The sequence below is a fragment of the Ascidia mentula genome, chromosome 1 (assembly GCF_947561715.1).
Source record: "Ascidia mentula chromosome 1, kaAscMent1.1, whole genome shotgun sequence".
Taxonomy (NCBI): domain Eukaryota; kingdom Metazoa; phylum Chordata; class Ascidiacea; order Phlebobranchia; family Ascidiidae; genus Ascidia; species Ascidia mentula.
This window is the reverse complement of record NC_138566.1, coordinates 5,143,568-5,170,480: the sequence shown is the minus strand read 5'-3', so window position 1 is coordinate 5,170,480 and position 26,913 is coordinate 5,143,568. Positions and strand designations below refer to the sequence as shown.

The following is a 26,913-nucleotide window of genomic DNA, read 5'->3' as shown; positions in this document are numbered from 1 at the left end:
TGTCATCAATTTGTGACCTACGTCCACCGGCAACTCTGCAAGTAAGTAAGAAGTTGCAAGAAGGAAGTAGCACTGCATATTGCAGCCATTTGTTGATGTTACTCATTTCAGCTATAAATGTCATGCAAGTTCCAAAATAACTTACAAGTTGCCGATTTTCAGAAAAAAGTTTACCTTGTGTTAGAAAGAAAACGAATACAGCCAGAAATTCATGTTGTATTTTCGTTTCAAGGTTTGTTTTTTTGGAAACAATTCTTTTCTTACAATGCCCAGATCATGGCCGATTGCAAACTTCCTTTTGCTTGGAATACTTTCACCACACTATGGTCAGTCTATTTGTCCAACCATAACTTGTGAGACTCCATTTTCTGCACTCAACCACTCAATCTCAAAGCTCATATGTCCGCCTTACTGCCTGAAGGAACACTCTACGTTGTGTGGTGAAGGTGTCTACACTGAAGGACCCATTTGTCTGGCGGCTATAAAGGAACAATTTATCGACGGTACAATGTTAAGAGTGTAATATTATTAGTTCTAAAAAATGTAGGATGTTTATTCTTGATGCTAGTAGTTGCTTTAATTCATCACATTCATCGTTCGCAGCGTCAGGTGGGTTAATTGAAGTGTTCAAAACGACAAACAACGCGCATATGGTCGGAAATGTACAAAACGGTGTGACTAGCAGTTCGTCCTGTGTAGTTGCTGAGCAGTCCTACTCATTTGAAAGTAAGTAATGTCGATTTATGTGAAGTACAGTTGTTTTAAATTTCTTTTGACTCCAGTAAGTTGTTCGACCGATGGAAACACACAGTATCCCATCACGAAGGTCAACTGTCCACCTGGATGTCAAGGTCAAATGTACCCATGCGGAACCAACGCTTATCATGTAAATAGTTCAATATGTGCCGCTGCATCAAAAGCTGGACTAATTTCTGGTCAGTATCAAAATACATCATATATTTACTTTATTGATCTTTCAGGATGAAGCTAATGTCATTTGTTTTGTAAAACTTTTCAGAATATCATAACGATTTTTGGGTGATCGCTGCTCTTCTTTAACAAGTTTCTTTAACTATAGTTTGTTGTTAACGCTGCCAGGCATACTATTTAGTAATGAAAAGCTCGTCTGGCAAACGAAAAACTTGTTTGTTCGACGTTTCGTTTGTTATACAACAAACCTTCATCAGGATAATGAAGTAAAAAAACGCCCACACGGCGATAAATAGTCACGCGCGCATAAAGCAAACAGGCAAAAAAGGCAAAAAAGGGGCGAAAGAAACAACACAAGCTAAGAAGCGGGGAGGGGGGGAACACCATTAATAGAAACGTCGAACAAACAAGTTTTTCTTATGCCAGACGAGCTTTTCATTCTTTAACTATGTTTGTGCTAACAGGTAAAGGTGGGCTTGTAACGATGTACAAGTATACAAATGGAAGCAACATTAACGTTGAACGTGATACGGTGGTAAATGAGTGCACAGCAAGCTCGTTGTTTACGTTTTCAGGTAAACGTCAATTTCCTTTATGTGCAATTCCAGAAACGTATCGCAAAATTTGATAATCGGCAAGATACGTTTGACGATGTGATTTAGTACCCCAGTATTTTCAGATATAAACGCCTGCAGTTTTGGTAACCCCTGCCATAACAATGGAACTTGCGTCGACCTCCTGGGAGGTTACTCGTGCATTTGCACACAACTATTCACTGGAACCAACTGTGACCAAGGTACTAGTGTCCGAACCAATGCATGACTTTAATCTTTAGGAATTAATGTTGAAAATGATCGTTTAATGTTGTACTTTAATAAACATTATAATCCTAAACACACACCGCGACAATGCGCCGTTGTAAAGCTTACCATAGAACTGATGTCTGACAGGAACGTAATTGTGAAAATTAAATTCTTAAAAATTAAGAAAATTTTTTTTTGACAACCAATGATTCATACATAGTTTTGTTTAAGTTTTTCTTCAGCACTATGCTTGTCAGCCACCTAAGTGTAAATCTAACATAATTTGAAAGTAAAACTGACGGTTTAATATACACTTAATTTTGATTTTACAATTTGTACATAAATATCATCAACAATTACACTTCAGGTATTCCAGTGATAGTTGTGTGCGAAAGCTCCACTGAATCAATTCAGTGCCCAGAAAATCGCACAATCGCGGTGGTTGATGGATTTTACGGCAGAAATGACAACACCACGTAAGCACCGTTACCATGAAATTGATGTTGATTTCTTGGTTGGAGAATGAAACATGGAACAGCAATCCTTTAGAAATGTTCTTTTTCTCTCACAGATGTCCAAGCCGCTACATTTTGACTGTAAACTGCTTTGCAAGTGGGTCACTCAATCGTCTAAAATCAACTTGTGACGGTCGAAATTCCTGCACTATTCTTGCCAGCAACACCATTTTCACTGATCCTTGTTATGGAACCTTCAAATACGTTAAAATGTATTACAAATGCGTTTAGCAACCGACGAAGCAAATTTTACAAACTTTTTGAGGGCCTTGACGAACTTTTGAATGCATCGCTTTGCCGTGGCACAATGGTACGCAACAGAAGGCAAACCGTTTTGCAAAGGTTGCTGTGAAATAGTTTAACTGTTTTTTCGCATGTACTTGACTGTTTTTCGTTGAATATGTAAATACATCAACCCAGATCTTAGAGTCTGCGATTTGAATACCGCTTTCTGTAGGTTAGCATCTATAGAAAGAGCAGCCAAATATAAACGCAGAAATAGCGGAGCCGAGTACGCGCGAGCGACAGATAGTGCCAGTTTTGGCATATCAGTTCCTAGGGCAGCAGCAGCAGCAACAACGGTATTTTTTCCAAGCGCGGTTTGTTAACAATTGCTTATTGCTACTGTGGTTCGTCTCCCGCAGTCTGTACTAACAAAATTGTACCCAAGATATGATTTTTGTCTGCTAAGTCTCCGCAAGATCAAATAATCTTAGCTGGGTTTCGGAATGAGGAAATGCTTGATGTTATTGGGTTATCGGAAGTTGTAATTAAAGGTAATGTTTCTGCTTATATTCACGACCAACGCGTTTTTTTGCACCAATACGGTGAAGGTAAATTAACATTATGACGAGAAGGAAGTAAATGCGAAAAAGGCAGTGCGTCATCAAGAGCCGAAGGGATAACAAAACAAGAAACCCAGCTAAAGACGGATCTGCAAGCGTTTGTTTGTTTGTTTGTTTAAGGCGTTTTAAGGTACAGCGATGTGCAATATACACAAACGCGAGAAGTTGTAGTTATATAGGCATCGCTAGTATTGCCCAGACTGGATATTTTCCTGATCTTGTGTAGCACCATTACCCTCATGGTTTTAACGCTGTGATCGGGCATGTTGACATGGGCTGTGATCAGGCATGTTGAAATCCTAATGACGCTGTTACCGCATTTGAATTTATTTTGCCATTAATTGCTCCTGAGGAGGCGAGTAGTGCATGGTTCGCGAAAGCTCTTGTTATTAAATCTGTTTTAAAAATCAGTCTGTCATTGAATGTGCACCAGAAAACCACAGCAGTATCATAAAAGAGGGTTTATCAGTAGGTAAGTTGACACAGGCATGTGCTTTGTGCCTGTGCACTCAACCGAATCTTTTTTTATTCTCAGTTGTTTCAGGTGATTTGAAAACTAATTTCCACCACTTTGCAGGATGAAGTTATTATAACACAATAGTGTGGCGAAATTCTTGAGCGGGTAAAAACTCCATGCGACGTGGCGAAAACGACACACGACACTAATTCTTTTCTTTATGCTTTCTTTGTTCACCTGCGTTGTTTATTTAAATCACTCTTTATTACTTATATGCGCGCATCACATCGCACTATGCTTTTATTTTTCATCTTTTCTCGCACTTTATTTTCACACTATAGTCGTTTTTCTATGTTTGCCACATTCCGTAACGCTTCATTAATTTATGTGTAAACCGTTGATTAGTAGATTGGCCGGTGCAAAGAGGTGCTTTCTGCATGACGCGGGTAGTTTTGAGATGGGCATCGTGCTGTGCGGTTGTTTTGAGTGTCGCAAAACGAGTAATGAGTATTGAAAGTTTTATTGGTGTTTACTGATTGTATGTACGTACGTTTCATCATCGTTTTAGTTCGGTTATTAAAGAGACGCCCATTTAGTAAAACCAGTGTGAGGGATTTTGGGCATTAGTAGTGAGCCGTTATTGCAGGTCCGGGCCGTTTTTGTTGCAGATCAGATCCGTGACACGACCGTACTAAAAAGTATATAGGTTTACAGGCTTCACAACCCAGGCATTACTGCGTCGAATGAGTGTCTTTATGTGTGGCAGACATGCATTTTTTGTCAAGGTAGCATAAGAGCCGCTTATGTGTTAGAAGGTTATCTGTTCATAACCATACTCATGTGTCATCGTAGCCAATATAAGCGTGTTGACCGTTGGGAAGGTAACATAACATAACACATAAATCTGTTTTTTACCCCAAGTTATGTTGTTACAATTGTGGAAGGTAATTCAGTTGGCGTAGCTATTAGCTAAACCACACCGAAAACATTTTGTTATTAAAGACACCAGCGCTCTAATGGCGTCTCAAATAGACTGATTTTTGATTTACCCAAAAACATTATCCCTTCCGAGAAACTGTTCTGTGAAGTGTTTCAACTGAGAATAATGAGTTCTGTATAAGCGGTCCGGATTTGTGCTTGCGCATTCAACCGAATCGCTTTGATAGCCGTTTGTTTTCTTTCCTTCGCAGTTTATCGCTGAAAGAATTTAAATAGCTGCATTGTGGATCGTTTAGGCCCTAGAGCATAAACTATATTAATACTACATTGAGGTTTTTTCTCGTAGTAACTGCGGGCTACTTTCACGTGTTACTTTAAGGCGTTTAACAGAGAAGTGAAAGTCACACGACACAACGCAGGTTACTTGTTAGACGTGGTAAATTTAAAAAAAAAAAACATTTTGGTTTTGTGGGTGTTGTACCTTACAAAGTATTCCATTGAAGTTCGTTGACGGGCGTAGCGAGCACGGAGAGCAAAACTTTCGTGCGCGCTAAGAAGCAAAAAAGTCTTGTAACGTAGGGTGTCATTTAACATTCGTGTGAAGTTTCAGATTTGTAGTGGCCGGGGTAGCTGACATATTACGTGTGGAGCTAAAAATACACCAGACCAGAGGTTTTAAAAAATTGTGCATGCTGCAAGGAATGTATGGTTTTTGGTTCGTGTAACTTGCATATCAATGTAATTAATTTTGTTTCATAACTACGAAATATTATACCGAAGCAGCCAGGATATGGTAAACGATAGAATATTGTGTTATGCTGTTTAGGAAAGGCCAAGATTTGTGCTAAGGCGCTATTCCATTTGTCGATACTGAAATCTACTATACCTGGAATATCAGTACAGCACCCAGTGATCAAGTTAATCATTAAACTGATTGAAAAGCATGACAAATTTTATCAATATTATTCCAGTGGGCGTTTTAACATCCGCAGTTTGTCCTTTTTCTGGCACGGGTTGTCGCCCATAAGTGGGTGCTGAGCCTGCAGCGTACACAGTTGAATTCCCCAGTCGCTGCTTAGCTAAAGCTGAAGTCTGTTTGCGTGTTCTTGCTGATATAGACTACTGAATTAAAAGCTCCGTGAACAGACTTCTTTATTAATGGAAACACACGATTGCAATTACCAGGTGGCTTAAGTTTAACTTGTTTCAAGCGCGTTTAACACGTGACTGAATTGCAGCGAATTTAACTATTAAAAGAACGTGCGAACGTTTACAGCGCGATGGCAAGAATAACGACAGGGCCGAGAGAATACGAGCGACTGAGAGAGCGAACAATTATTATGAGGGCGTTTTATAGCAAACATTCAGGAAAAACGTGGTTGTCCAGCAGGGTATCAGCAGCTTGGTTTGAACTCTGCAGGAACGCTTAGCTCCCCCTGCATTCTTTCCGTCTAGTGTTTCAGTATTGAATTTCAGGAAACATGCGGCGTGGCCAGGGAAAACATGCGTGTTGCCACAAGACCACATGTTGTTCGTTGAGGTTTTTTCTCGTAGTAACTGCGGGCTACTTTCACGTGTTACTTTAAGGCGTTTAACAGAGAAGTGAAAGTCACACGACACAATGCAGGTTACTTGTTAGACGTGGTAAATTTTCAAAAAAAAAACATTTCGGTTTTGTGGGTGTTGTACCTTACAAAGTATTCCATTGAAGTTCGTTGACGGGCGTAGCGCGCACGGAGAGCAAAACTTTCGTGCGCGCTAAGAAGCAAAAAAGTCTTGTAACGTAGGGTGTCATTTAACATTCGTGTGAAGTTTCAGACTTGTAGTGACTGGGATAGCTGACATATTACGTGTGGAGCTAAAAATACACCAGACCAGAGGTTTTAAAAAATTGTGCATGCTGTATGGAATGTATGGTATTTGGTACGTGTAACTTGCATTTAAATGTAATATATTTTGTTTTATATCTACGAAACATTATACCGAAGCAGTCACGATATGGTAAACGATAGAATATTGTGTTGTGCTGTTTAGACGCTATTCCATTTGTCGATACTGAAATCTAGTGTACCTGGAATTTCAGTACTGCAGCCAGTGATCATGTTGATCATTAACCTGAGTGGAAAGCATGACGTAACAAAGTTTATCAATATTATTCCAGTGGGCGTTTTAACATCCGCAGTTTGTCCTTTTTCTGGCACGGGTTGTCGCCCATAAGCGGGTGCTGAGCCGTGTGCAGTATTTAGTCTGCAGCTGTGGGCAGAACGATAGGTTTCAGACAGAGTATTCACCTATTGTTTTTACCTTATTACAACTCTGCTTCTTTAGTCGTATTGAAGATGTTTATTTGCAGCCAAAACACGCCTACAGTACTTCAGGACTCCCAACAGTTTAATGTAGTGTTGAATAAAATGAACCCAACTATATTTTCAAGCAGGAAATTTAGGCGTAGACTTCTATATTGATTGACTGACGCCATGACCAGCAACAAAAGAATCACAATTTTTAACTTTGCCTTTTGTGCACTGCTTCTTGCAACGTTAACCTTCCTCAGTACCGCGTCCTACTATTTATTCAACATTTCAAGCCCAGCAGTAAAAACAGTTCAAGTCTTTCGCGATCAGGTTGATGTCGAAAGACCGAGGCGAACCGAAGCTGTGATACTGTTTACACAAATGCGTTCCGGTTCAAGCGTGGTGGCTGAAATCTTTAACCAAAGAAATGATGTGACTTATTTCTACGAACCACTGCAACCTTACTACGGCACGCCCTGCGATTTTCAGCTTTCCGATCGGCTCCAGTTGCTGAAGAAAATTGTCAACTGTCGATTTGACTTGAATGAGCATTACAAGAAAGTCTTTAACTACACCAAGCTTGGCTTCAGTTATACAGAGTGAGTGCGTTTACTGATTTTTAAACAAAATATTGCACGGTTTGCTATAAAATCCTCGTATTGTTACGATTATACAAGTAACGGATTTACCAGGGAGTTGTGGACATTGCAAGGTATATACAACCAATAGTCACGTATGCTGTAAATTGTAGGCGCAAAGTTGCTGTACAACATTCAAACAACGTATATATACAGGTTTATGGACAAGAAGCCATGTTTCACGGAGGGTTCCAAGCTTCGCAACTTCATGTTTCGCGACGCTGAGTTTTGTGCCACAACCAAGTCAGGTTGCAACTATTGTCCGCGACCCATAACCGTTGAGGGAATGCCCAAACACTGTCGTCAGAGTCTTCTACGCACAATGAAGGTATTACAATAGAATTCCAGTAAATCAACAGTTTGCGTGACACCCGAGCCGACCTCACTATAGCAGTTGTTTGGCCATATAGTGCGTTCCACTGTGGTTATAGTCCCCGGTCGCTTGTACCTATGGTACGTGTACTTAACGGATCGACGTCTAAGTACCAAAAAGTGAAAAAACCTATTTCCTGACTCATTGTCTAAATATACCAGAGTATTTAAAATTTGTTGAAAATATGCATTCCTTTTTATTTATTATAGACGTTTCTGGCTTCGAAATGCTAAATCAACAACCATTTTAAACTAGCTTGCTACGCTAACTTATTCGGTATCATAACTTTGTTCTTTTAGGTGATCTACATGTGCAAACTAGAGTGGTTGGTACCTCTACTTTCGGATCGCGCGGTTAACGTGAAAGTCGTTCACCTTGTGCGTGATCCCAGGGCTACGGTTAATTCAAGGATAAGATCAGTGAAAGATCCTGGCAGGATGTCCTTCGCAAGGTAGCAAAGCAAAACTTAACGACCCCAAAGTTTCAACTTTAACCTTTGCATTTGCATTGTAGAGGGCAAGCCAAAGGAATATGCTCCAGGCTCGCAGAAAATGTCAAGTACGCTGGCAACGTTTTGGCCAATGGACCCTTAAAAGGTCAATACATGCGTATAAGACATGAGGACTTTGCCATGAAACCTATAGAAATCGCACAAGCCGTGTACGACTTTGTCGATATCAACATGAACCCCAAAGTGAAGAACTGGCTTATCAAGGCTACGTCATCGGAAAATGACAACACCCTTTCTGAAAAGGAAGCACAAGGTACGAAACGGAATCCTGCTACCGTTGTTTCTGGCTGGAGAAAGAGTTTAAGTTGGGAAGAAATTGTCGAGATTCAGAAATATTGTGCCGAAACTTTGGACCTACTTGGTTACCGAACATTTACCAACGAAAAGGAATCCAACGACACTGAAAATGAACAATCGTTTGAGTTTGAGCAGCAGGTTCTATAGTGCAATGCTTCTCAATCTATACCATTTCTTGGTGCCCAATGTAATGTTGGGGTTGCGAAACGAATTGAAGAGGCAGTTCTGTATTACACGATGTCAGTCGTTTGCAGAAGGTCACATAGAAATTTCGCTTCTAAAATGGGTTCGCAGGACAGGAAACTCTGGTTCAAGGAACCCTGGTATAGAGCATCTCCCTGCAACGGGTGTGCCGTAAGTCTATGCTGGGTGTGATACAGTAAAATGATGTAAAAATCATTTTATTCGGGGCAAATTTTAACGATACAACAGTTTGACAACGGGCTAACCGGAACACTTACTAGACCACCCACAGCGCATTTGTGTTGTTTGTTACGTCACAATGGAAATTTTGACCCTGAAACGCCTGTCCTGGCGGGTTGATATAAACGTTTTGAGCGAGGAGGGAGAAAAAAGGTTAAAAAAATAAAAATGTTGAAAAATACTTTCTGACAATGTGCTACGTTTTTGTCAACACTTTTATGCACTAAATTTGCTTTGAAATAACGATACGGCTCATATTATCTGTTAAGGTTCTCGTGTTTCTGAATTCCGCACTATGATGTGTTCTGTCTGATAGCGTTGATTTCTGCAACCAGTGATTTAGTAAAAGTAATATTGTAACATTTTACGCTTACTCTGCCTACTTTAGGCTTTTTGTTAACTTTATCGTAAGCAATATTTACTGTTACTATGATACGGCTCCACATTCACCACAAAGATATACCAGTAAATTTACATGTGGTGTCCTCCGTGTATTTATTTCAATAAACATCATTAGAGTTATTGTGGAGCTGATATTAGTTGCTCGAATAGAGGCATACGGAAGTACGCTCTCACTGGCCATAACCACTCTTCGGGATAATGACAAACGTCAAGAAGTCGTTTTATTTGTTGTGGATGTAAGTGACTTTGACACGCCCAGTGACTTTGTAATACAGTGAAACGAGTAAAAATTATACAAGCGTTATAGTTGGGCACGCTAATCAAAGTAATGCAGCTCTTCCAGGTTAAACCCTCGTTGGAATAATAGTCTATATTTAGCAATGCTGAAAAGAAGGTTTTTGCATTCAACATATCTCAAGATTCGTTCAGTGTTGAATGAGCTGTGAAAGTTTTATTGTGGAAAAGAAAATCGTGCACGTACAGATTTCGATAACTGAAAAAACAAAATTCAGTATATGACCCCGTCACGCCCAAACCAGCATCGTAAACTTTATATATGCAATAATCGAATGTGTATCATGTCTGGGAAACAGAAGAATCATTTACCATTTACAGATCAAATCTCACTTAAGTGCATATAACGTCCCCAGAACAAAACTGGATTGTATAGATGTCATACTCACACATCAAAGCGTGCGTTTTATGTACGTGACAGCCAACAAACATACAATGCGTTCAATAGAAATAGGTTGTTAAGTTATACGAAAAGTGATTTCTTTTCCACTTCAGAAAGAGTTCATTTCGTTCTTGGCGGCCTCCTCCTCACTAACCTCCTGTACTTGTACCTCTTCACCAAATCCAAGATGGCGGACTTGGATCGGAGACGGGCCGATCGCGACGCCTTGTAACGGAAGCTTCCTCTCCGCTTACCGAAGAGTTTCTCCTCGAGGACGCGAAACCACATGGGGAGTTCCCCTTTACAGAAAGCCCGAAAATCGGGAACGATGTTCATTGGGGGCGGGAGAACGGCCTCGCGTCGAACGAATCGGATCCAAACAGCGGCGCGGTGCAGTTTCCACTCGACCTCGGCGTTTTCGCTCGTATCCTCGTATGTTTTCGACATCATTGCGATGAGCATGTTGACCAGCACCAGTATGACGACCACGTGGTAGAAAACGACCAGCGACCATGCCACGTTCTCCGTGATGTAGTGTCGTCCGGATTGCGGCATCACCGAAAGGTCCAAATGACCGAAAATGGCCCAATAGAGCGTCCACAGCGAGCTTCCCATATCAGAAAACACTACACCCTTCTCGCATACCTCGCTAGTAGTGGTGTTGGACATCCCTGTGGTGTTGTTCGCCAATTGACACAGAAGTGCTTTGGCCTGCGATGTTCCGTAATACCAATACAACTCGCTCAGACCCAAGGCAAAGCAAGCGACCACCACGGCAAAAATAAACAGGAACTCGATTATATTGGTGGCCATGCGTGCCAGCGACACCTGCAGAGGTCCGAGAGAGCGAACCGTTCGAATGAGACTGAGGATTCGCAAGCACACGAAGACGTAAGCCCACGAGAGCAGCGCCTCCGAAATGAGCTTCAACTCGGCTGCAGACCATTCATATCGTGGGATTTTTCGGCTGTCGTTCATGTGGATCGCGTACTCGATGGTTCTGTTCAAGTTTTGAAGTCAATCGTTATGACCTTCTTCAAGATTTAAATCAAACTATGAGTCGTGGTAGCGTCAATGGGCCGCCCGTAATATGATACTTAGATAATCAAATAATCAAATACTAATCAAAAAGAGAAAAAATATATCGTTTTCTTTAAAGAGAAAGAGGTAATCCCTAATAGGAAACTCAATACTAAGCAGAAGTGAAGCGAAACCTAACCTTCTATTGTCGTTTTGATATTGGTTCTGTTAAATGACGAAAACCAAACCTATAAATTTATCATTTCCAAGCTTTCCACGAACCGTTATGGTCATTTAATATTATTCACTCGTCCCAAACCCCGACCAACCTTAACACAATGCTAAGAGTCATGAGGGTGAGTTGGGCGATGTCGTTGATATTCCACCAATCCGATAAATATTCCGACAAGCCTCGGTTAATGCACTCGTGAAATTCTTGAATCCACTTTCCAACTACCCACAGAACTATCATCCACTCTATAGGCGTCGGAAGGGCGCCTGAAAAAGATTCAATTCAATGTTGGAACGAAGAATAAAACATATCGCATGGCTGGCAATGCTCAGTCATACACATTTAGTTGGTTTTGGGTGCAAAATATTTGGAGTTAATTATTCTAAATAGAAAAGCTTAAGCTAGTATGCTGTTGATCATATTACCTAATTTTGCTTCAGCAATAAAGAAACAAAATTGTGCAGTTTAGATAATAAAAATTAAGTGCTATTTTGAAACAGTGTGTTTAAAATAACACTTGAACCTTAATCAAGATACATGTTTCTGGGGTTGTGTGGAAATGAACAGGGGGTTGGTCGTATATGAACATTTCAATTACATATATATCAGAACGGGATGTGAGAACACATTTACTAATCTTCACAGGTGTACCGGCAAGAAACAAGAATCACTGACCTAAATAATCATTTTCAACACATCTACTCGCCACGTTCACGAACACAAGTATCACGAACACGAGGTCGGACATCATATGACAAGCGAAGGCGAAAGCCGGTCTCGTGATCAGTTCTGAAAAGTCATAAAGTTGGAGTCGGTTCTTTGAACAATAGAAAGTGATGTAAGTTCCGTGCAGACATCAACAGCACGCCTTACTTCCTATCCATCTGTCAGGGACGATTAAATATGCCAAAGAAAGGATCGGAAACAACAGCCCGATGAGAAATTGCGCCAGAAGCCATTTTGCCACGTTCGTTTGACGCATTTTTTCCGCCCCTTGGTAGTTGACGGTGGTGATGCATTGCTGAAAGTTGAAACACGAATAATTAAAAATAAGTTGCTACACAGCCGTTTGGAGGACTTTTTTCACAAGATACTAAAATAAACTATGCCGATGTTTGGATAAATAAAAAAAACTTGCAAATTGAGTTGAATAATGCTTACCTTCCAGTTATAATCTAAGCATAATTATCATGACGGAAACACCGAAATGGTTATCTTTATTTGTATGAAACAAAATACTCACAAAAATGCTGAAATACAACAAAATGTAGCTTACTCTCAGATCCATTAAAAGTTGTTGAAATACATTATTCAATCAAAACTTTTTATTGCCTATACAGAAGAGCAAACCGCACAACCAAATCCCTTGTAAAAATGCACTGCACAGTGTGCAAACATTTGCAACCGAAAATCTACCCAAGAAGTCGCCAAAAATTCCACTAAAAATAATACCTGTGAGTTATAATGTGTGGCAAACTTTACCAAACGCATGCCGATTGCGTCATCGAGAATCTGCAGACTTGCGTGGGGATTGATCAGCTCTTTCTTATTCTTGTCTAGCTCGCATCCGAAGAACTTAAAAAGTTCTTCCGACGAGCGCACCTGAACAATACAAAAATAAATGTGTAATTTACACAGCTACTTAATAGAGGAACTTAGGGACGCGTAAATTTTGTAATGTATTTCCAATCCATCAATTAATAAGCGATATTCATTTTGTTCAATTTGGGGTAATTGTTTTTCTCTTGCCTGGTAGTAATATAGCACTTTGGTACAATGGGCCGGCGTATTAAGAGAAATTTGGATATAGTTCTACTACTGATGCCAGTGTGTCAGTTAATTGCAAACGAAAAAATTTGGCAAAGGAGCTTGGTTTCGTGCATGGCGCTTAGAAGATTTATTTAGTGCTGTTTGCATGGAAAGGAAAAGTCATTATACCTGATCAAGAATGTTCCACATGTAAGTTTCAATGTCGTCTTCGATCTGATCGTAGTATTCGCTATGTTCCGGTTCTTTCTCCGCGTTTTTTCGAATAGTTTTTATTAATTTCATACAGTGCGTCATAGGGTCGTCGGCATCGTCGTCTCCTTTTAGCTGTGAAACGAAAGCAAGCATTACTAAAAGCGATGTCCACACTTCGCAGGTCGGTTATATTTACATAAAAACTGTAAACTTATCTTAGTCGTGAAGTCAATGGATCCAACTTAATGCACACATGTGTACAATTTCTAACATTATATTAGACCTAATTCAAATAGAATAACATAAACATATAACAAACACATGCTAACAAGTAGATAACTCAACTCTAACACAAACAAATACTAACACCAACTGAGGAGGATGAGTGACAGCTCATGCATGTTGCTCATTCAAAGAAATAGGTAAGGTTAACAAAAACTACCAAATTAAAATAACCGGTGCAGTTTTGTTTCAACCAACGTAAAGGTAAAACGAAGGTCTGCAGAATTAGGTGCGTGGTGATAAGTTTCCGACAATTGTGTGATGATTTTTCCACCTGTATTTAATCAAACCTACCACTTTTTCCGTATACACTGTCATGTAAACCGGTGTTGAAGTGGCTTTACAAAATATTCGCCGTTCGTTGGCTTCCTCCCACGTTGTTCCTTTCGTATTCGGGTCCTTGAAAGAAAATCCAGCGTCAGAATAAAGCGGATTACTTTGGGTAAAGTCTTGTTGTTGTTTTTTTGCAGAAAACAGTGCCAAGTAACCGACACACAACGTTTGTTACAAGCCAATGTGACCACTAGATTGCGCCATTTCAATAAATCCGTCAATTTTTCACGTTCGAATCTTTGAACAGTAGTCGCCAAAAACGGTATCACAAAATCAGCACAAAAAATCGATGGAATTGAATTGTTGCCTTACGTACGGAAATATTTACAACGCATCCTTCCAGGATTTGTCAATAAGCGTCTTAAATACAAAATACGGATTTTCCGAATACACCTATGTCTTATACATATTTAAATACGCAAGCTACTTTCAACGTGATATCCCAACCTCTATTCTGTGGCCTTTGTCGTAGAGCAGATTCACCATCTCGTAGTGGCCACAATATGAAGCCAGAACAATGGGGGTGAAGCTGGGGAAGTAGTAATGTCGCGACGGCATCTTGGTTACCGAGGGATCGTGTTGTAAAATCAATTTTGCGCCCGTCACGTAGTTCTGTTGAACAGCGTGGAACAAGCTGTCGCCGATTTTCACCTAAAACACATTTCTTGGTTAAAATTAATCTGACTATGTCTTTTCTGTTTATTTTGTTTGTAGAACTAAAGATGCTTTAATAAAAAGCGAAACATGTTTTCTAAAACTAGAAGCGTGGACACAAAGTTGTTCTAGTAACATTTAAATTCAATCTGAAACGAGGTTGTTATGAAGCAAGCGCGTTGATTGAGTCAATTCAAACGATATCTGGTATGTTTTCTACGATCAACTGGCCTTCTTTTTTATCAGTTTATTGTATAAGGGATTGTTAGGTTCACTGATATCGCACTCAAGACATTGCAGCCAAGCTAAATCAAACCCACTGTTTTCCGACATGTGGATAACAGTGGATATGAATACCAAACTCCCGGTGAGGTTTGAGCTCACGACCCTGGGCTAACCAGATCCAACGCTCTCCCGACTGAGTTTACAGGAGCTTAGCGGTTAGAACGGGTATATTGTGTTCAAGATGTTAGTGTTGGGGATTGTCCTGTTTAGTTGATGTGACTTGGCGTTTCCTGGGGGATTTTAGAATCATAATGACACGAATTCACCGCGATTTTGGTTCAGTTAACGATGGTTTGCTCCATGATAACTTTAGCAACAGTACCGGAAAGAATGACAATAATTCAAAATTGGTTTCACAAATTTTCCTTACCTTGTTTTTCAGAAGCATCTGACACATCTCTGCGTTCTGGTTTTCGATAGAAATCCGTATCACCGTCCTTCCTTTTTCATCATTCTTATCCGGGACCAGATCTCGTCTTTTCATGTGCTCCAGGAGCTCTTTCATGTGCAAGCAATCGTTGTTTTTTGCCAGCTCGATCGCAAGCTCGGATCTGTATTATATCAAGCAAATCAATTTGCTTGAACCAGATTTCTTGACATTCGATATTATCGGGAGGATGGAAACGTTTATTTCCTTGAACTAAAATCAGTCAGCTTTCTTACTCAGACAAATATATGTCGCTAAAATTAACATCCAAAAAGCAACATCGTTAATATGGTCCAATACATTATATGTTTCAAAACACAGTTGCTTAGCAAGTGGTTTAGAAACTGGAGTCGCAAACGTATTTTAAATGAAGATTCTTTTCGAAGGAGCAGATCGTAAACTTACGGACTAATGGAACGCAGTTTTCTTTCCACAAAAAGAGAAAGTTTTTCAAATTGTTGGTTTGTTTCTTCTTGTTCCTCTTTGTTCCCATCGACATTGACGGAGAGATCCAGGATTTGGTCTGTAAATTTGTTGCCTTCAAAATTAATAATGTTGGTTCTTTTCTCTTATAATTTACTCGTTGTACGAATAAAGTATATGTGTCTTGCAATAGAACATTTCAACGGGACAAAAGTCGTGAGAGGACACTCGAAAACATACAGAACTATCGGTGTTGGAGTAAAAGTTTCAAACATGCTTCTAAACATGAACTGCTTGTGTTGCTGTTGCTGACAGGCATATTCTATGTTTCAATTAATCTCAAGAAACGTATACGTTTAATTGTGCAAGAAGAACAGATTAGTTGAACAACGAACTGCTTGGTTTGTGTGCTCTACGACACAAGTGTTCAATATATATTAAAACTGGACACCGCGGCATAATGGTGTCTAAGACTTTTTAAACTAAAAGATTAAAACAAAAATTTACCGGTCAGAACTGGTTGCTGAGCTCGTCTCATATCGCTGGTACTTGGTTCCCAGAAGTTTACAATTTGATCACTGTTATTCCATTGACCGGGATTGAAATTGGCCTCGAGTGGACTGGAAAACGCAGTTTGATTAAAAACTTGACTCTCGATGTCGTAATCATCCTGTCTTCCTCCTGGGTAAAAGAATATGGAAATATTTTACGGATGGCAAACTCTATGATTAGATATCAGGCATGTGTCAGATATCTACTTGTTGAAATTGCAGCGACACGAAGTGCAAGTGAGATCAAATGATGACAACCGTTAAACTCATTACATACTTCTTTTACATACGAAAGAGCTATTATAATCATTGAGAGCTAGTGCACTTACAAGTAACCTACTGTCACCAGTCGCAATGATGAGACCTTATAGGTCGAAAAAGTGTCCACCACTGTATATAGCCCCCATCACACTGTGGTTATTTTTTACTTGACGATTTGTCCATTACCAAGGCAACCAGCTGCAACGTCTATCCTCAGCAATAACAAATGGTGAACGAGTCCATTAAATTTACAACGTTTTCAATACTCTTTATGGAAGTTGGTTCCTTCTGCACTGCCTGGCGAAATAGTGTACTTCCGTATCTTCAGGTTTGAGACTAATTTCGTGGATGGTGAATCGCGATACGTAATTTAATCATGTGCTGCTAAATATCCGTGACTGACTCACAATTGGTTGAAAAGGAGAAGTGGGTATTTTGCCGACGTTCATGCGGAGTAATCGCAGGCGTCCAAGGTTATGTTTGATTTATGTGTTCGAAACGTTTACTAATTTGATCATCAGCAGTTTAGCTTTGGCTTTCATTTTTAATGTTTGATTTAGATGTTTTAGTTTGGCAAAACATCATTCTACTAGTAGACATACAATTCCGTTCGAGTTTCCAGGTTCAAATAGATAAGGAAAACATAAAGTAGCCTGGACTTTCATCCAATCCTGTTTGCATGGGTTTACATAATGAAGAACTGGTATGTTCTTTAATCTACATTCTTATTAAAATTGCACGAGCATTTTCTATGAACCAAAACATTCCGTATAGTCTGAAGTGGGAAAAGTGATTTCTTTACGAAGCAATACTTAGGTTACGAGCAATTAAACAACAAATATTTCGCTTACGCAGTTCCCTGCGCCGCGCTGTGAACAATGCCGCAGGCTTATAACCAAAATGGAAACTCAACTAATACCACATAGCAATACTACACACCACATACAGAGACACAGCTACTTAGTGATGAACTTCCCACACCACCATAAAATGCTCATTTTATGGTGGTAATAGTTAACAAACCAGCAACTACAAACCTGATAAAGTTCCATGAAGTAAAGGTAAAAGTTCGCCGCTCATGTTGTAAATCGGCAAAGTTCCATCATCCATTGTGGTTGCAGTTAGGGCAGGCACACCCTGCGACAGTCAATCTTAACAGCTTCAACCGATACGCCACGACGACCAGACGGAACCAATCCAACTAGCTATGGGTCCTCATACGTCGTACGCAGTGATGCGGATAATGTTTAGGTGTCACGCTTGATTTCCGCCATGTGCAGTCGACCATAAGCACTGGGGAGAAGCAGGTATGACGCAATCACGTGAGATTTACCCCATTTTTTTCATAAATATCAGCTCGTTATGTTTGTCCTGCAATTACCTGATTATTAACATAACTATTCAGGGCTCATTTACTATTCAGGGCAACTTACTTGCACCGTGTTGCCTACATTTTTATGCTGAACTAACGTCATCATTGCTGATGCGAACTAGAAGTTGTGTAGTTTTGGGCAAATAGTTTAATCCCTAATTTCTGTATAAAAGATCCTAAACCCGAGTAAGACGTGTCCTCGAGACCAGAGCGGTTGTTGTACAACTATTTTGGAATGGTGCTGTATTATATGAAGAAAGAAAAAACACTTGGCAACACGATTTAGCACCAGAAGAAACGAAGGACGAACATTAAAGGCAAGTAGTGAGTGAACAGAGTTGTTACGATCAGCGATGAAGTTAGTTGGTTGTGGGGCATCAAATTGTACAATAAAAGAAGAAATAGTTAGCTTGAGGAGATGTGCCACATACAATGGGGATTAGAGAACAATATTGTACAAATCCGACCAAAAAGTTAAAACAACAAGCATTAAATAAACGGAAAATGTAAAAGCTGTACAGACCGAAAAGGCAACGTATTAATATGGCAGTGACAGCCTATAGGTTTCGGCACTTTCCTAGCCAAAGATTTTGGACGATTTTGTGGCAATCCTTATCATGAAAGGCGAACAAACAACCTATCAAAAACAAAACATTACATGGTTTCGATCTCGAAAGGTAGTTGCTCTTCCTTTCGTTTCTTTTTGCCGCCTCGTCGCGTTCTTTTGCCTTTTTCTTCGTTTTTAATTTCTTCCAGTTTTTCGGTCTGCCAGTTCGTCCCGCCATTGATGAGATTTTTGCTCTGATCTTCATCCGAATTTCCGCTCTACGACGTAAAGAAACGGAACGCTGTAATCGTGCTCGATCTTGTACTGTCACATTCCCAAATTAAGTAGATTACTGCCACTGTAAGGCCATTACAAGCGCGCTTTACCCAAAGCACCTACAACTACTAACAGTAAAGTTACTTTTCGTCAATTTTGCGTTACTACAAAAATTTTCTACAGAACTTTCGTTGCGGAAAATAGTTTTATCCGATGCTTTTTATTCTAAATTTATTCCTATTGTCAAGTTTAAGGGCTCAAAATACCCCGATTTTTTGTGTTGTTTTAGGAAAAACAAGCTATTGTAGACATGGTCCAGCACACACCACACATTTAAATATGAGCTAAAAGATACAAAAAATCCAGCAAACACGATGTCACATTTTAAGGGCTCAAGGTTCCCAGATTTTCCATTTTATCGATAATCAATTATTGAAGATATGTTTCAGGCCAAACTACCCATTTAAAACACATTTTGCAAGAGTAACACGCAAAAAGGACACAAATTCCAGCAAACATGGCGTCACAGATTCAACGAACCTACCTCATATTTTCTTCTCACTCTTTCCAGGGCGGTGATGCCGCGAATCAATTTCTTCCAACGTGTGTAAATTTTCTGCTCACGCTTTTCTTTTGCTCGTTCGGCCGCGTGGACTTGATCCTCCTCCCAAGCGGTCTGCAGGATTTGTTCGTGTTCCTTGCATGCTACGTAACCGTCCAAACTGCGGAATAAATGAGGCTCAGTTGGTGTTTGGCTTTCAATCTTGCATTATTTACAGTTTGTCGACCAAATATTAAAATATGTTCGTCAGGCAAAAAACGAATACATCGCGGTGAACTCTTGTTCTGTGTGCGGCAAATAAAACTTTTCTTTATTTTTGAAACTCAAACACACTACAATTACAGAACAGAGAAACACATGATCCATTAACAATTACGTTAGGATCGAGAACTCCGTGCAAATAAAAACAACATGATATCAACTTACACGGGGTGGGGGTATCCGCTATGTGTATCGAAACCAACTATGGCCACAGATACGTCGATGTTGAGTTTCCTTGCCACTGTATGTAGTCCGGCTAACCTCAAGTGGACGCAACCTATTGGAAGCATGCTTGGCTGGAACAGATCAACATTCCCGTATTCGTTACGCGGAACCTAGATAGGATAAGTTGCAATATTGTACTGTAATTTCGATTTTGCACCAAAATCCAATATTTGCTGCTTTATGATGCTTGATTCCCAGCAGGGTTGCTAAACTGACTTTGTTTCTAATCCTTATTTTTGAGGTCAGCGTGTTGTAAAATACGAGCGACCTTATTTTCAGATTTGTTCTCAAGCATTTTTAGGCTGCTATAGCCATATGGGTCCTTACTTTAATATATTTAACTCAAACAATCTTACATTCAGGCCCTTTTTTTGAAAAAATGTCGAATTTGGCTGGAAAACTACCAATTATCTACAGTCCAATCCAGAGCAGATTACCTTCCCATCTTTGGCAACAGCAGGTCGAAAATTTTCGGTTTGCCATTTTCCGAAAAGTGGCAGAGATGGGGTATCCGAGTCTCGATTCAACTTTTTATTGAGAAGATACGAAGCCACCATTTTATAAGGTTCCTCACCGTCACGGACCGATAAAGCCTGCAAATGTATGTCAATAATCGACGATAAAACGGGATATCTTTCGTCCTGAAAAGGTTTATTGGACTCAGATATTAACAACGGGTAAATATGGGTATCTCTGTGGTAACATTGTGGGCATGTTTCTGTGAAAGCCAACTTTAACCTAAACCCTAATAAAATCCCAACTTCCCGGGTGTAATAAGATTTCCATTATGTCCACAATGGGTTTTTAGAGGCAGCGGTAAGTCGCAATACGCGGTTGTTATTGCACTTCTACCAATGCACACCTGCTGGAGCCATTTTTCCCTCGTATGCAAAACGTGGACACAGGAGCGTGGAAATATTTCCTCCCCCCGTACAAACCCTACAGCAGGGGTATCAGGAGGATAGATGGATTCGTATTTGAGAAGATGACGACGGATGGCGAACAGTGGGTGGTTTTTATAAGCGGCGATGCTGACGGGAAGTGGTTGAGCCAAAAGGTCCGACTCCAGTTGCTTATTTTCTTCGTTGTCCATCGCCTGTTAAAAAGAAAACAGCGTTGCCCTTGGATTCGAAAATTAGGTACTTGTATGTATCTAATGTATGTATATACAAGTATTTACCATTGTGAGAATGTCCTCTAATTTAGCAAATAATAACGGTCGATTTTGGGGTCAAAATTTTTTTTTTAAAAAGCGCACTGCACCCGTACATATGTTCACACTGTCTTGACCTACGATCAGTTCTCATCAGTGCAGCTTGCGTTGACTAATGACGCTACAAAGGAAAAGTCTTTGCAAGGCTCCTTAAACCTGGAAATATCGTCAATCCAAACTGCACTGATGCGAACTGGTCGCAGGTCAAAATAGTGTGTGTTCTGGTGATATTTATTGTACGACATATAAATAATAAAAAAAATGCTGAATTTTTTTTTGAACTATGCAACTACGTGGGCTTTGATGTAATTAACCGCCAGTCGCCCTTTTCTTTTCCTGTTGTACGGCCAGTGGTGAAAGTGTGGTAACTACTTTGCTTTCATGGTCGTTCACATTCAGAGCCGAACAAATAGTGTGGAGCACCTTTTTGGCTCTTTTACTTGACACATACCCGCTTCTTCGTTTTGTAAAGTTTCAGAGTGTCGTTCCACCAGTCGGGCTCCACGTATCCGATCCTGAGTTTTCGAGTGGTTGTCAGCCAACCAGACGCATACCTAGCCGTCACGTCCTTCACACAGGAATCGTCGTCAAATGCTATGACGTAATGTAGGGGGTGTGTAGCTCGAGCCTCTGCCGATTTGGGGTCGTTTACTTGCCCGTTGACACAATCAACATGAATCCAGCCAGTCTAAAACAAGAAAATATGGGTTAGACATTTTGAGGTGTAAGTAAAATTTTAATATTTTTACAGGTTTGATGACACAATGATATTCTGCAATGCTTTAGACATCTTATTTCTGGGTAAAACATTGTAAGGAGGTACCAAAATAACCTAAAACTGTATTTCATTTTTTACACATTTTAATAATGTCGTCAGGGGACACCACCCAAACTATAACTAAACATTTGTGTGCCAGTATTTTCACATAATTCATAGTAATTGAGTCAAACAACAATCTACTTTTTTATCGGATCAAACAAATTCATGAAACTTAAACCTTGGGAATGTAAACTTCCAACCATTCATTTTGTGCAGTTTCATTTCGGCTGTTTTTCATGTGTTTGGTGGGTGGCTTGCTTTCTACAAGAAATTAAGACATAAATTTTCTACAGTAACATATGTATTTAATTATTTTTTTTTACTCATATAGACAACTCACTGGCATGTGTTTGTTGCTTTGGTCGTTTAGGTAAAACTTTTGTAAAGGTTTTGTTTTTTGTTGGAGGCGATTTCGATAAACGTTTTGGACGTGGCTCTACAAAATCATCATCACTAGGCGAGGATTCTGACTCCATATAATCAGAAGTGGTTGACTCTTCCTTCTAAACCATGTTTTATTAAAAGTTTAAACAATTTAAAAAGTATTATCTAGGTAAATACTAGAAGATTAATAAAAAATCCGAAAAACAAAAGTTTAGGTTAACCTTGGTCGCTATGTTTTTCCTCCGTGTTTGTAGTCGACTTGTTCCATTATTACTTTCATTCTCAAGTTTAACCTGAAAAAGTATTTATGTTGCATTTAAAGAGAAACACAAACTTGTACAAATAGCAATCAGCATTTTAAATGTTATCATATTTCACACCTTATGATTACAAAAAATAATCAACCTTATCTTTTTCAGAAATCAGAACAGGAAAAGAACAAACCAATGGTACAACTAATGTAGGGCTTGTCTCTTCAATTTTGTTTTCCTTTTTCTTTGGTTTGATTTCTTTTTGTTTCTCAGACCTTGCCTCGGACTTTAGAATTTTACTGATTTTCTTGGCTGGTGACAAGTCCCTTTTTCTGAGCCGTGGATTTGTCTTTTCTGCTTTGTCTGTATACACATCTTCATCCATCTTGTCGTCTGTGCAGCTTTCATGTTTTCCGGCAAACTTATATTTTGATTTGACCACTTTTGGAATGCCACTTTCTTTTGCTGAGCATTTTTTGATGTCTTGTTTGTTTTTGGCCATCTTGGTTGCTGTTGATTGCCTGGTTGACCTTCTTGGTTTATGGTTGGTGTCATTGGCACCATCCACTTGGGGAATTTGAAGAGGTTCAACTGATGGTGGAAGCTTTTTTTCTGAAGCCTTCTTCACCTAAACAAACATAGATATTCACGTTTTACAAACAATGTTGCTGTTTTCTTGGCACAGATTTTGTGTGATACACAAACTCACTTTATCCATAAGTTGCTTTAACTTTTCCGCTTTTTCTGCAATTTGTTTTGCAGTCGGTGGTTTGTAAGACATAGGTTGAAATGACATCACAAGTCTGCTATGAATACCCATACATCTGTACACTACTAAGTGTAGCTGTAAAGCAATATCATGAAAAAGTCAAATTTGGATAATTAAAATTGTCCTCTAACTTACCAAAACCAAATCAAATGTATCTGTAACTTTTTCTCCACCAAATGCAATGCTCAAAGATTTCTTTCTGCTTGGCAAATTCTGTGGACCTTTGTGAGTTAGTTCCTTGCCACTATAACTGCTGTTGATCCACTGCATCAGCCTTAAGCAAGAAACTAATATTTGACGCATATTCCGCACATACAATTCCTACCAAATATACAATTAACAGAGAGCGAAATGTTTTAATTTGAGATGTCACAAAATGGAAACAATGGGAGAATGTTATTGAGTTCTAATAACGACACACACTGTGTTCCAGCAATACCTTGTTACTTTATCAATGGAAATTTTCTTTGGCAGTAAATCTATGTATTCTACTGGAAGAACTGACAGAGCAATAGATTGTAGTTCGACATCATTGCATATATTGTTCGTTTGCATTCCAACACATAATAAGCAAAGCAGATGTGTCTGTGATGTAATAATAAAATGACTGTTTAAATGCTGTACAGAAGGTGATGTTTATATTTAAAGAATATAACAAGCAACAATAACAACTTATAATCAGCATACTTGGTGCATTCTTATGTGGACTTCCTTCTTTCCTTTGTTGTACGCTCGCTTTACCAACATTTCCAGCCATTCTTTAATTTGCTGTTTCTTTTTCTGTTGCTTCTTCACAACATCTGGCAAATCGAATTCAATCTGAAAGCAAACACCAGAGTTTTACATGGATTACTTAGCAAGAAACATAGGCCTTACCTAAGCAGGCAAAATAAACTAAAAATTCAGTATTGTTCAGTTTATATGTAAATAGTGGTGACGGTGGGTTGTTTTTTAGCCAAAATCTGCACAAAATAATTTTCTATGTTATAGACATGAGGTTGTAACATTTACGAAAACCAATTACGGCTTTTAACCCATATACAAATACAAAGGTACTTGCAAAGTGGAATCTTTTTTGGGATTTTAAACCAGCATTGGATTACAATTGCAATGTCACCTCCACATCATCTTTTATGTCCACAACTGAGGTTTCCAAGTTATTTTCTTCCACTTCTTCCCAGTCGTCATCCTCTTCACTGCTGCACGACTCCGTCGCCTTGGACGCTTCTTTCGCAGATTTAGCGGAACGTTTGCGGCCGGGCATATTTACTTGATCAACTGATACTACAGGTTTATGTGCAAAATGGCCACTCGACTAACAGAGTTTACAAAACAATCAAGTTCAACTTTGAGCAAGACGCTGTTCCAAAGCCCAACTCTTCCGGCTCAAGCATTGCAGATAGCAGTATTGCACCACGATCCTGCAACTTTTTTTCCTTTTTCCCGCGGCAAGTTGTCAAACAAAAACACAAACACGTGACTTTCGCGCATGTAAACGCAGCGTCGAAGAATATCTTGGACGTGGACAGAAAGCAAGCGCATCAAAGTGTTTGCTGGTGTTAACCACAAAACTGTATCGGGAAGACAGCATCGTAAATCGTGAAAAACTTAATATTTGTGAAAAGAAAAAGCATTGTTCTCATCACAAGAACAAAAACATCCCCCAATATGCAACCGGCATGTGTCCACTTTTTTGCAATAGAAATCAATTTTCCTCTGTATCGTTCGACAATGAATTTAATTTTTTAGGATCTCGATTTGTTTTATGGATAATGTGACAAGTATGTTCGAGAAATGTTAATACTTTGCCCAGCTTGAGCAACAAAAGAGTGTTTGTCGCATTGTGTCCCGTAAAATTGACATGTTGCAGCTTATAATGTAAAAGCATTTGAAAATTTAGTAGGACAGCATTTGAAAATTTCTTTTGTGTGAAAGCCCGGAAGTTATAGGCTACAGAATGTTTATTATGAGTTTAGTAGTTACAAAAAACAACAATATAAGATACTATACACTTTAAATTGCTTGGTTTCTTTTATGTATCATTGATTTGGTCACAATAATCCGTTCAGTGCCCAACAAAGCTAGTAGCCTACAGCTTAGCAAGGAAGCTGGGGAATGTAGAACACTGCTGGCCTTATACACTTACTATATAGCACACAATAGGAAGTTTCCTTTTGGATACCATGACTCTCCTAGCTATACGCCACTTGACATCAACTGGTTTGGTGGAAAGAACTTTACTTTCGTTGAAAAAGTTGTGCTTGCTCCCAGTCACCTCAGAAAGGTATTACAGAGGCAGAAAGACAGCAGGCATCGGCCGGACCTATGGATTGAAGGGTGTTGGAGTAAGTTGTATCCCAACAATACTGCATGGCTTGGATGTAGTGCTGATAACTTTTTGAACAGCTCTACCTTGATTCGCAATTTTGTGGTTATTAGGATAAAAACAATGTCACTAACTCACATGTTTATGTTAATATGTGATGAAAGTCTTGTTGACTAAATATGATTTTACTTTGAATGTACCAAATAACATCCTATTAACTGTGGATTTTAGACCTGCAGACATTTAAAGTTGATGGAAGGTGCGAAAGGCTCAGTTTTTCGGTCAACATCACATACATACAATGAAACCCTGAAGTTCAAAATTACCGGACATGACATTGTTCTTGTTGAAAATTTCGCCAAGGTTGTTCATCATTTGTTTCAGAAACTTAACTACAAAATCAATGAAATGTGAGTCAGTGTCACCCTTATAATTATACTAAATTGATATTAACGTATTGTTATGTTGGAAAAGTTACATTTTCATGACTTTTTTTTCAAGGTATGCTGAACCAACTCATGAACGTGAAATAAAAGAGGCCGACTCTCTTGCAGCAAATGCAGAATCTATGAAAACTATGTTTTCCATTAGTTGCTACACAAGGGTATTTACTGTAAACAAGTTGCCAACACATGCGAAACCAATACTTATCCACATGATGATGTATTTTGTGCCACAGTCTGTTTCGTTTGAAGTTTCTCCGGTAAATTTATGTTTTTATTGCATCAACCACAACGATTTGTGTGGTGTTGTAAAATTATTTATTGTATGCTTCCGATTTACTGCTAGCACGAAGAGTCGCATAATATCTGCAAATATCACTCTGTATTGCTTCAAATGTAACTTTTTTCATAGAGTTGCTAAATTTCTTACAAACCGTACAGCAATACAAACCAGAGGAATTAAACTCCAAACGCTGCTGTGTATAACAAACCTTTTTGTTTTTAGCTAACCACACAAGACGGGCTGAAGAGAATGCAACGGCGAGTCGGATTGGAAGAAGCAATAAAAGAACTAAAAATGATTCGCGGAACCTAATGCAAATTTCTATGTTGCCCATGGTGGCACTTGCTTTGTATTAAAAATGCATTTTTCTTTCAAATACATTATCATTGGTTTTCATATAATAGTTGTAAGAAAAAAACAAAGCAGTTCCAGTTTGTGGTCCAACTTCCACACTTGAACCCTGTATGCAGTCTAAAAATACTGCTTAGACAATCAGAAGATTTGGGTTAAGCGCGTTACATAGCAAACGTGAGGTCAGGAAATGTACAAATGATTGCTATTTGGCCCAATAACATATGCAATATTATCAAAAAAACACTTGAACTGCCAAAGTCTGCTTTTCACTATTCAATTTTCGGAGAAACATTT

General features: G+C 39.2%; 5 protein-coding genes across 7 annotated transcripts; 3 read left to right on the top strand and 2 right to left on the bottom strand.

Moving 5' to 3' along the window:
- Positions 1-240: 240 nt before the first annotated feature.
- On the top strand, positions 241-2,479 carry LOC145895513 (uncharacterized). Its single transcript, XM_082984345.1, has 7 exons — positions 241-503; positions 604-726; positions 783-935; positions 1,395-1,505; positions 1,610-1,726; positions 2,101-2,209; positions 2,305-2,479. Exons 1-7 carry the CDS (start codon positions 266-268, stop codon positions 2,477-2,479), a joined length of 1,026 nt encoding a protein of 341 aa, XP_082840471.1. The 5' UTR covers positions 241-265.
- Positions 2,480-6,930: 4,451 nt separating this feature from the next.
- On the top strand, positions 6,931-9,545 carry LOC145894326 (carbohydrate sulfotransferase 2-like). Its single transcript, XM_082982880.1, has 4 exons — positions 6,931-7,382; positions 7,578-7,749; positions 8,094-8,245; positions 8,308-9,545. The coding sequence occupies exons 1-4, from the start codon at positions 6,967-6,969 to the stop codon at positions 8,747-8,749; spliced, it is 1,182 nt and encodes a 393-aa protein (XP_082839006.1). The 5' UTR covers positions 6,931-6,966; the 3' UTR covers positions 8,750-9,545.
- A 116-nt stretch (positions 9,546-9,661) lies between these two features.
- On the bottom strand, positions 9,662-17,711 carry LOC145894312 (short transient receptor potential channel 5-like). Of its 2 annotated transcripts, none has more exons than XM_082982860.1 (12): positions 17,571-17,711; positions 16,229-16,402; positions 15,704-15,836; positions 15,242-15,422; positions 14,380-14,583; positions 13,894-13,998; positions 13,294-13,449; positions 12,808-12,957; positions 12,229-12,376; positions 12,031-12,144; positions 11,453-11,621; positions 9,662-11,103 (listed from the first exon to the last, which is right to left on the bottom strand). In XM_082982860.1, exons 1-12 carry the CDS (start codon positions 17,641-17,643, stop codon positions 10,224-10,226), a joined length of 2,487 nt encoding a protein of 828 aa, XP_082838986.1. In that variant the 5' UTR covers positions 17,644-17,711; the 3' UTR covers positions 9,662-10,223. The 2 variants fall into 2 exon arrangements, with proteins under 2 accessions (XP_082838986.1, XP_082838994.1); XM_082982868.1 differs by having other exon boundaries at positions 15,704-15,821.
- A 468-nt stretch (positions 17,712-18,179) lies between these two features.
- On the bottom strand, positions 18,180-24,647 carry LOC145901926 (DNA repair protein complementing XP-C cells-like). 2 transcript variants are annotated; one of them, XM_082989745.1, is made up of 15 exons: positions 24,331-24,647; positions 23,901-24,032; positions 23,653-23,798; positions 23,349-23,487; positions 23,154-23,288; positions 22,638-23,072; positions 22,415-22,486; positions 22,150-22,312; positions 21,988-22,070; positions 21,441-21,677; positions 20,639-20,872; positions 20,214-20,369; positions 19,717-19,886; positions 19,273-19,450; positions 18,180-18,730 (listed from the first exon to the last, which is right to left on the bottom strand). In XM_082989745.1, the coding sequence occupies exons 1-15, from the start codon at positions 24,475-24,477 to the stop codon at positions 18,560-18,562; spliced, it is 2,598 nt and encodes an 865-aa protein (XP_082845871.1). In that variant the 5' UTR covers positions 24,478-24,647; the 3' UTR covers positions 18,180-18,559. The 2 variants fall into 2 exon arrangements, with proteins under 2 accessions (XP_082845871.1, XP_082845880.1); XM_082989754.1 differs by having other exon boundaries at positions 18,593-18,776.
- A 438-nt stretch (positions 24,648-25,085) lies between these two features.
- On the top strand, positions 25,086-26,627 carry LOC145892737 (large ribosomal subunit protein mL48-like). Its single transcript, XM_082982030.1, has 4 exons — positions 25,086-25,558; positions 25,771-25,949; positions 26,041-26,242; positions 26,488-26,627. The coding sequence occupies exons 1-4, from the start codon at positions 25,397-25,399 to the stop codon at positions 26,575-26,577; spliced, it is 633 nt and encodes a 210-aa protein (XP_082838156.1). The 5' UTR covers positions 25,086-25,396; the 3' UTR covers positions 26,578-26,627.
- The last annotated feature ends 286 nt before the right edge of the window (positions 26,628-26,913 follow it).

Coding starts and splice junctions, on each gene's coding strand:
- LOC145895513 (XM_082984345.1), top strand. CDS start 266: ATGCCCAGATCATGGCCGATTGCAAACTTCCTTTTGCTTGGAATACTT. Junction 727..782: donor GCAGTCCTACTCATTTGAAA/GTAAGTAATGTC, acceptor TTTTGACTCCAG/TAAGTTGTTCGACCGATGGA. Junction 1,506..1,609: donor CTCGTTGTTTACGTTTTCAG/GTAAACGTCAAT, acceptor CAGTATTTTCAG/ATATAAACGCCTGCAGTTTT.
- LOC145894326 (XM_082982880.1), top strand. CDS start 6,967: ATGACCAGCAACAAAAGAATCACAATTTTTAACTTTGCCTTTTGTGCA. Junction 7,383..7,577: donor CTTGGCTTCAGTTATACAGA/GTGAGTGCGTTT, acceptor GTATATATACAG/GTTTATGGACAAGAAGCCAT. Junction 7,750..8,093: donor GTCTTCTACGCACAATGAAG/GTATTACAATAG, acceptor TTGTTCTTTTAG/GTGATCTACATGTGCAAACT.
- LOC145894312 (XM_082982860.1), bottom strand. CDS start 17,643: ATGGATGATGGAACTTTGCCGATTTACAACATGAGCGGCGAACTTTTA. Junction 13,999..14,379: donor ACAAAGGCCACAGAATAGAG/GTTGGGATATCA, acceptor TTTTCTTTCAAG/GACCCGAATACGAAAGGAAC. Junction 11,104..11,452: donor ACTCTTAGCATTGTGTTAAG/GTTGGTCGGGGT, acceptor AAACTTGAACAG/AACCATCGAGTACGCGATCC.
- LOC145901926 (XM_082989745.1), bottom strand. CDS start 24,477: ATGCCCGGCCGCAAACGTTCCGCTAAATCTGCGAAAGAAGCGTCCAAG. Junction 23,799..23,900: donor TCCACATAAGAATGCACCAA/GTATGCTGATTA, acceptor ATTACATCACAG/ACACATCTGCTTTGCTTATT. Junction 22,487..22,637: donor CTACATTAGTTGTACCATTG/GTTTGTTCTTTT, acceptor ATACTTTTTCAG/GTTAAACTTGAGAATGAAAG.
- LOC145892737 (XM_082982030.1), top strand. CDS start 25,397: ATGACTCTCCTAGCTATACGCCACTTGACATCAACTGGTTTGGTGGAA. Junction 25,559..25,770: donor ATGGATTGAAGGGTGTTGGA/GTAAGTTGTATC, acceptor TGTGGATTTTAG/ACCTGCAGACATTTAAAGTT. Junction 26,243..26,487: donor TTTCGTTTGAAGTTTCTCCG/GTAAATTTATGT, acceptor TTTTGTTTTTAG/CTAACCACACAAGACGGGCT.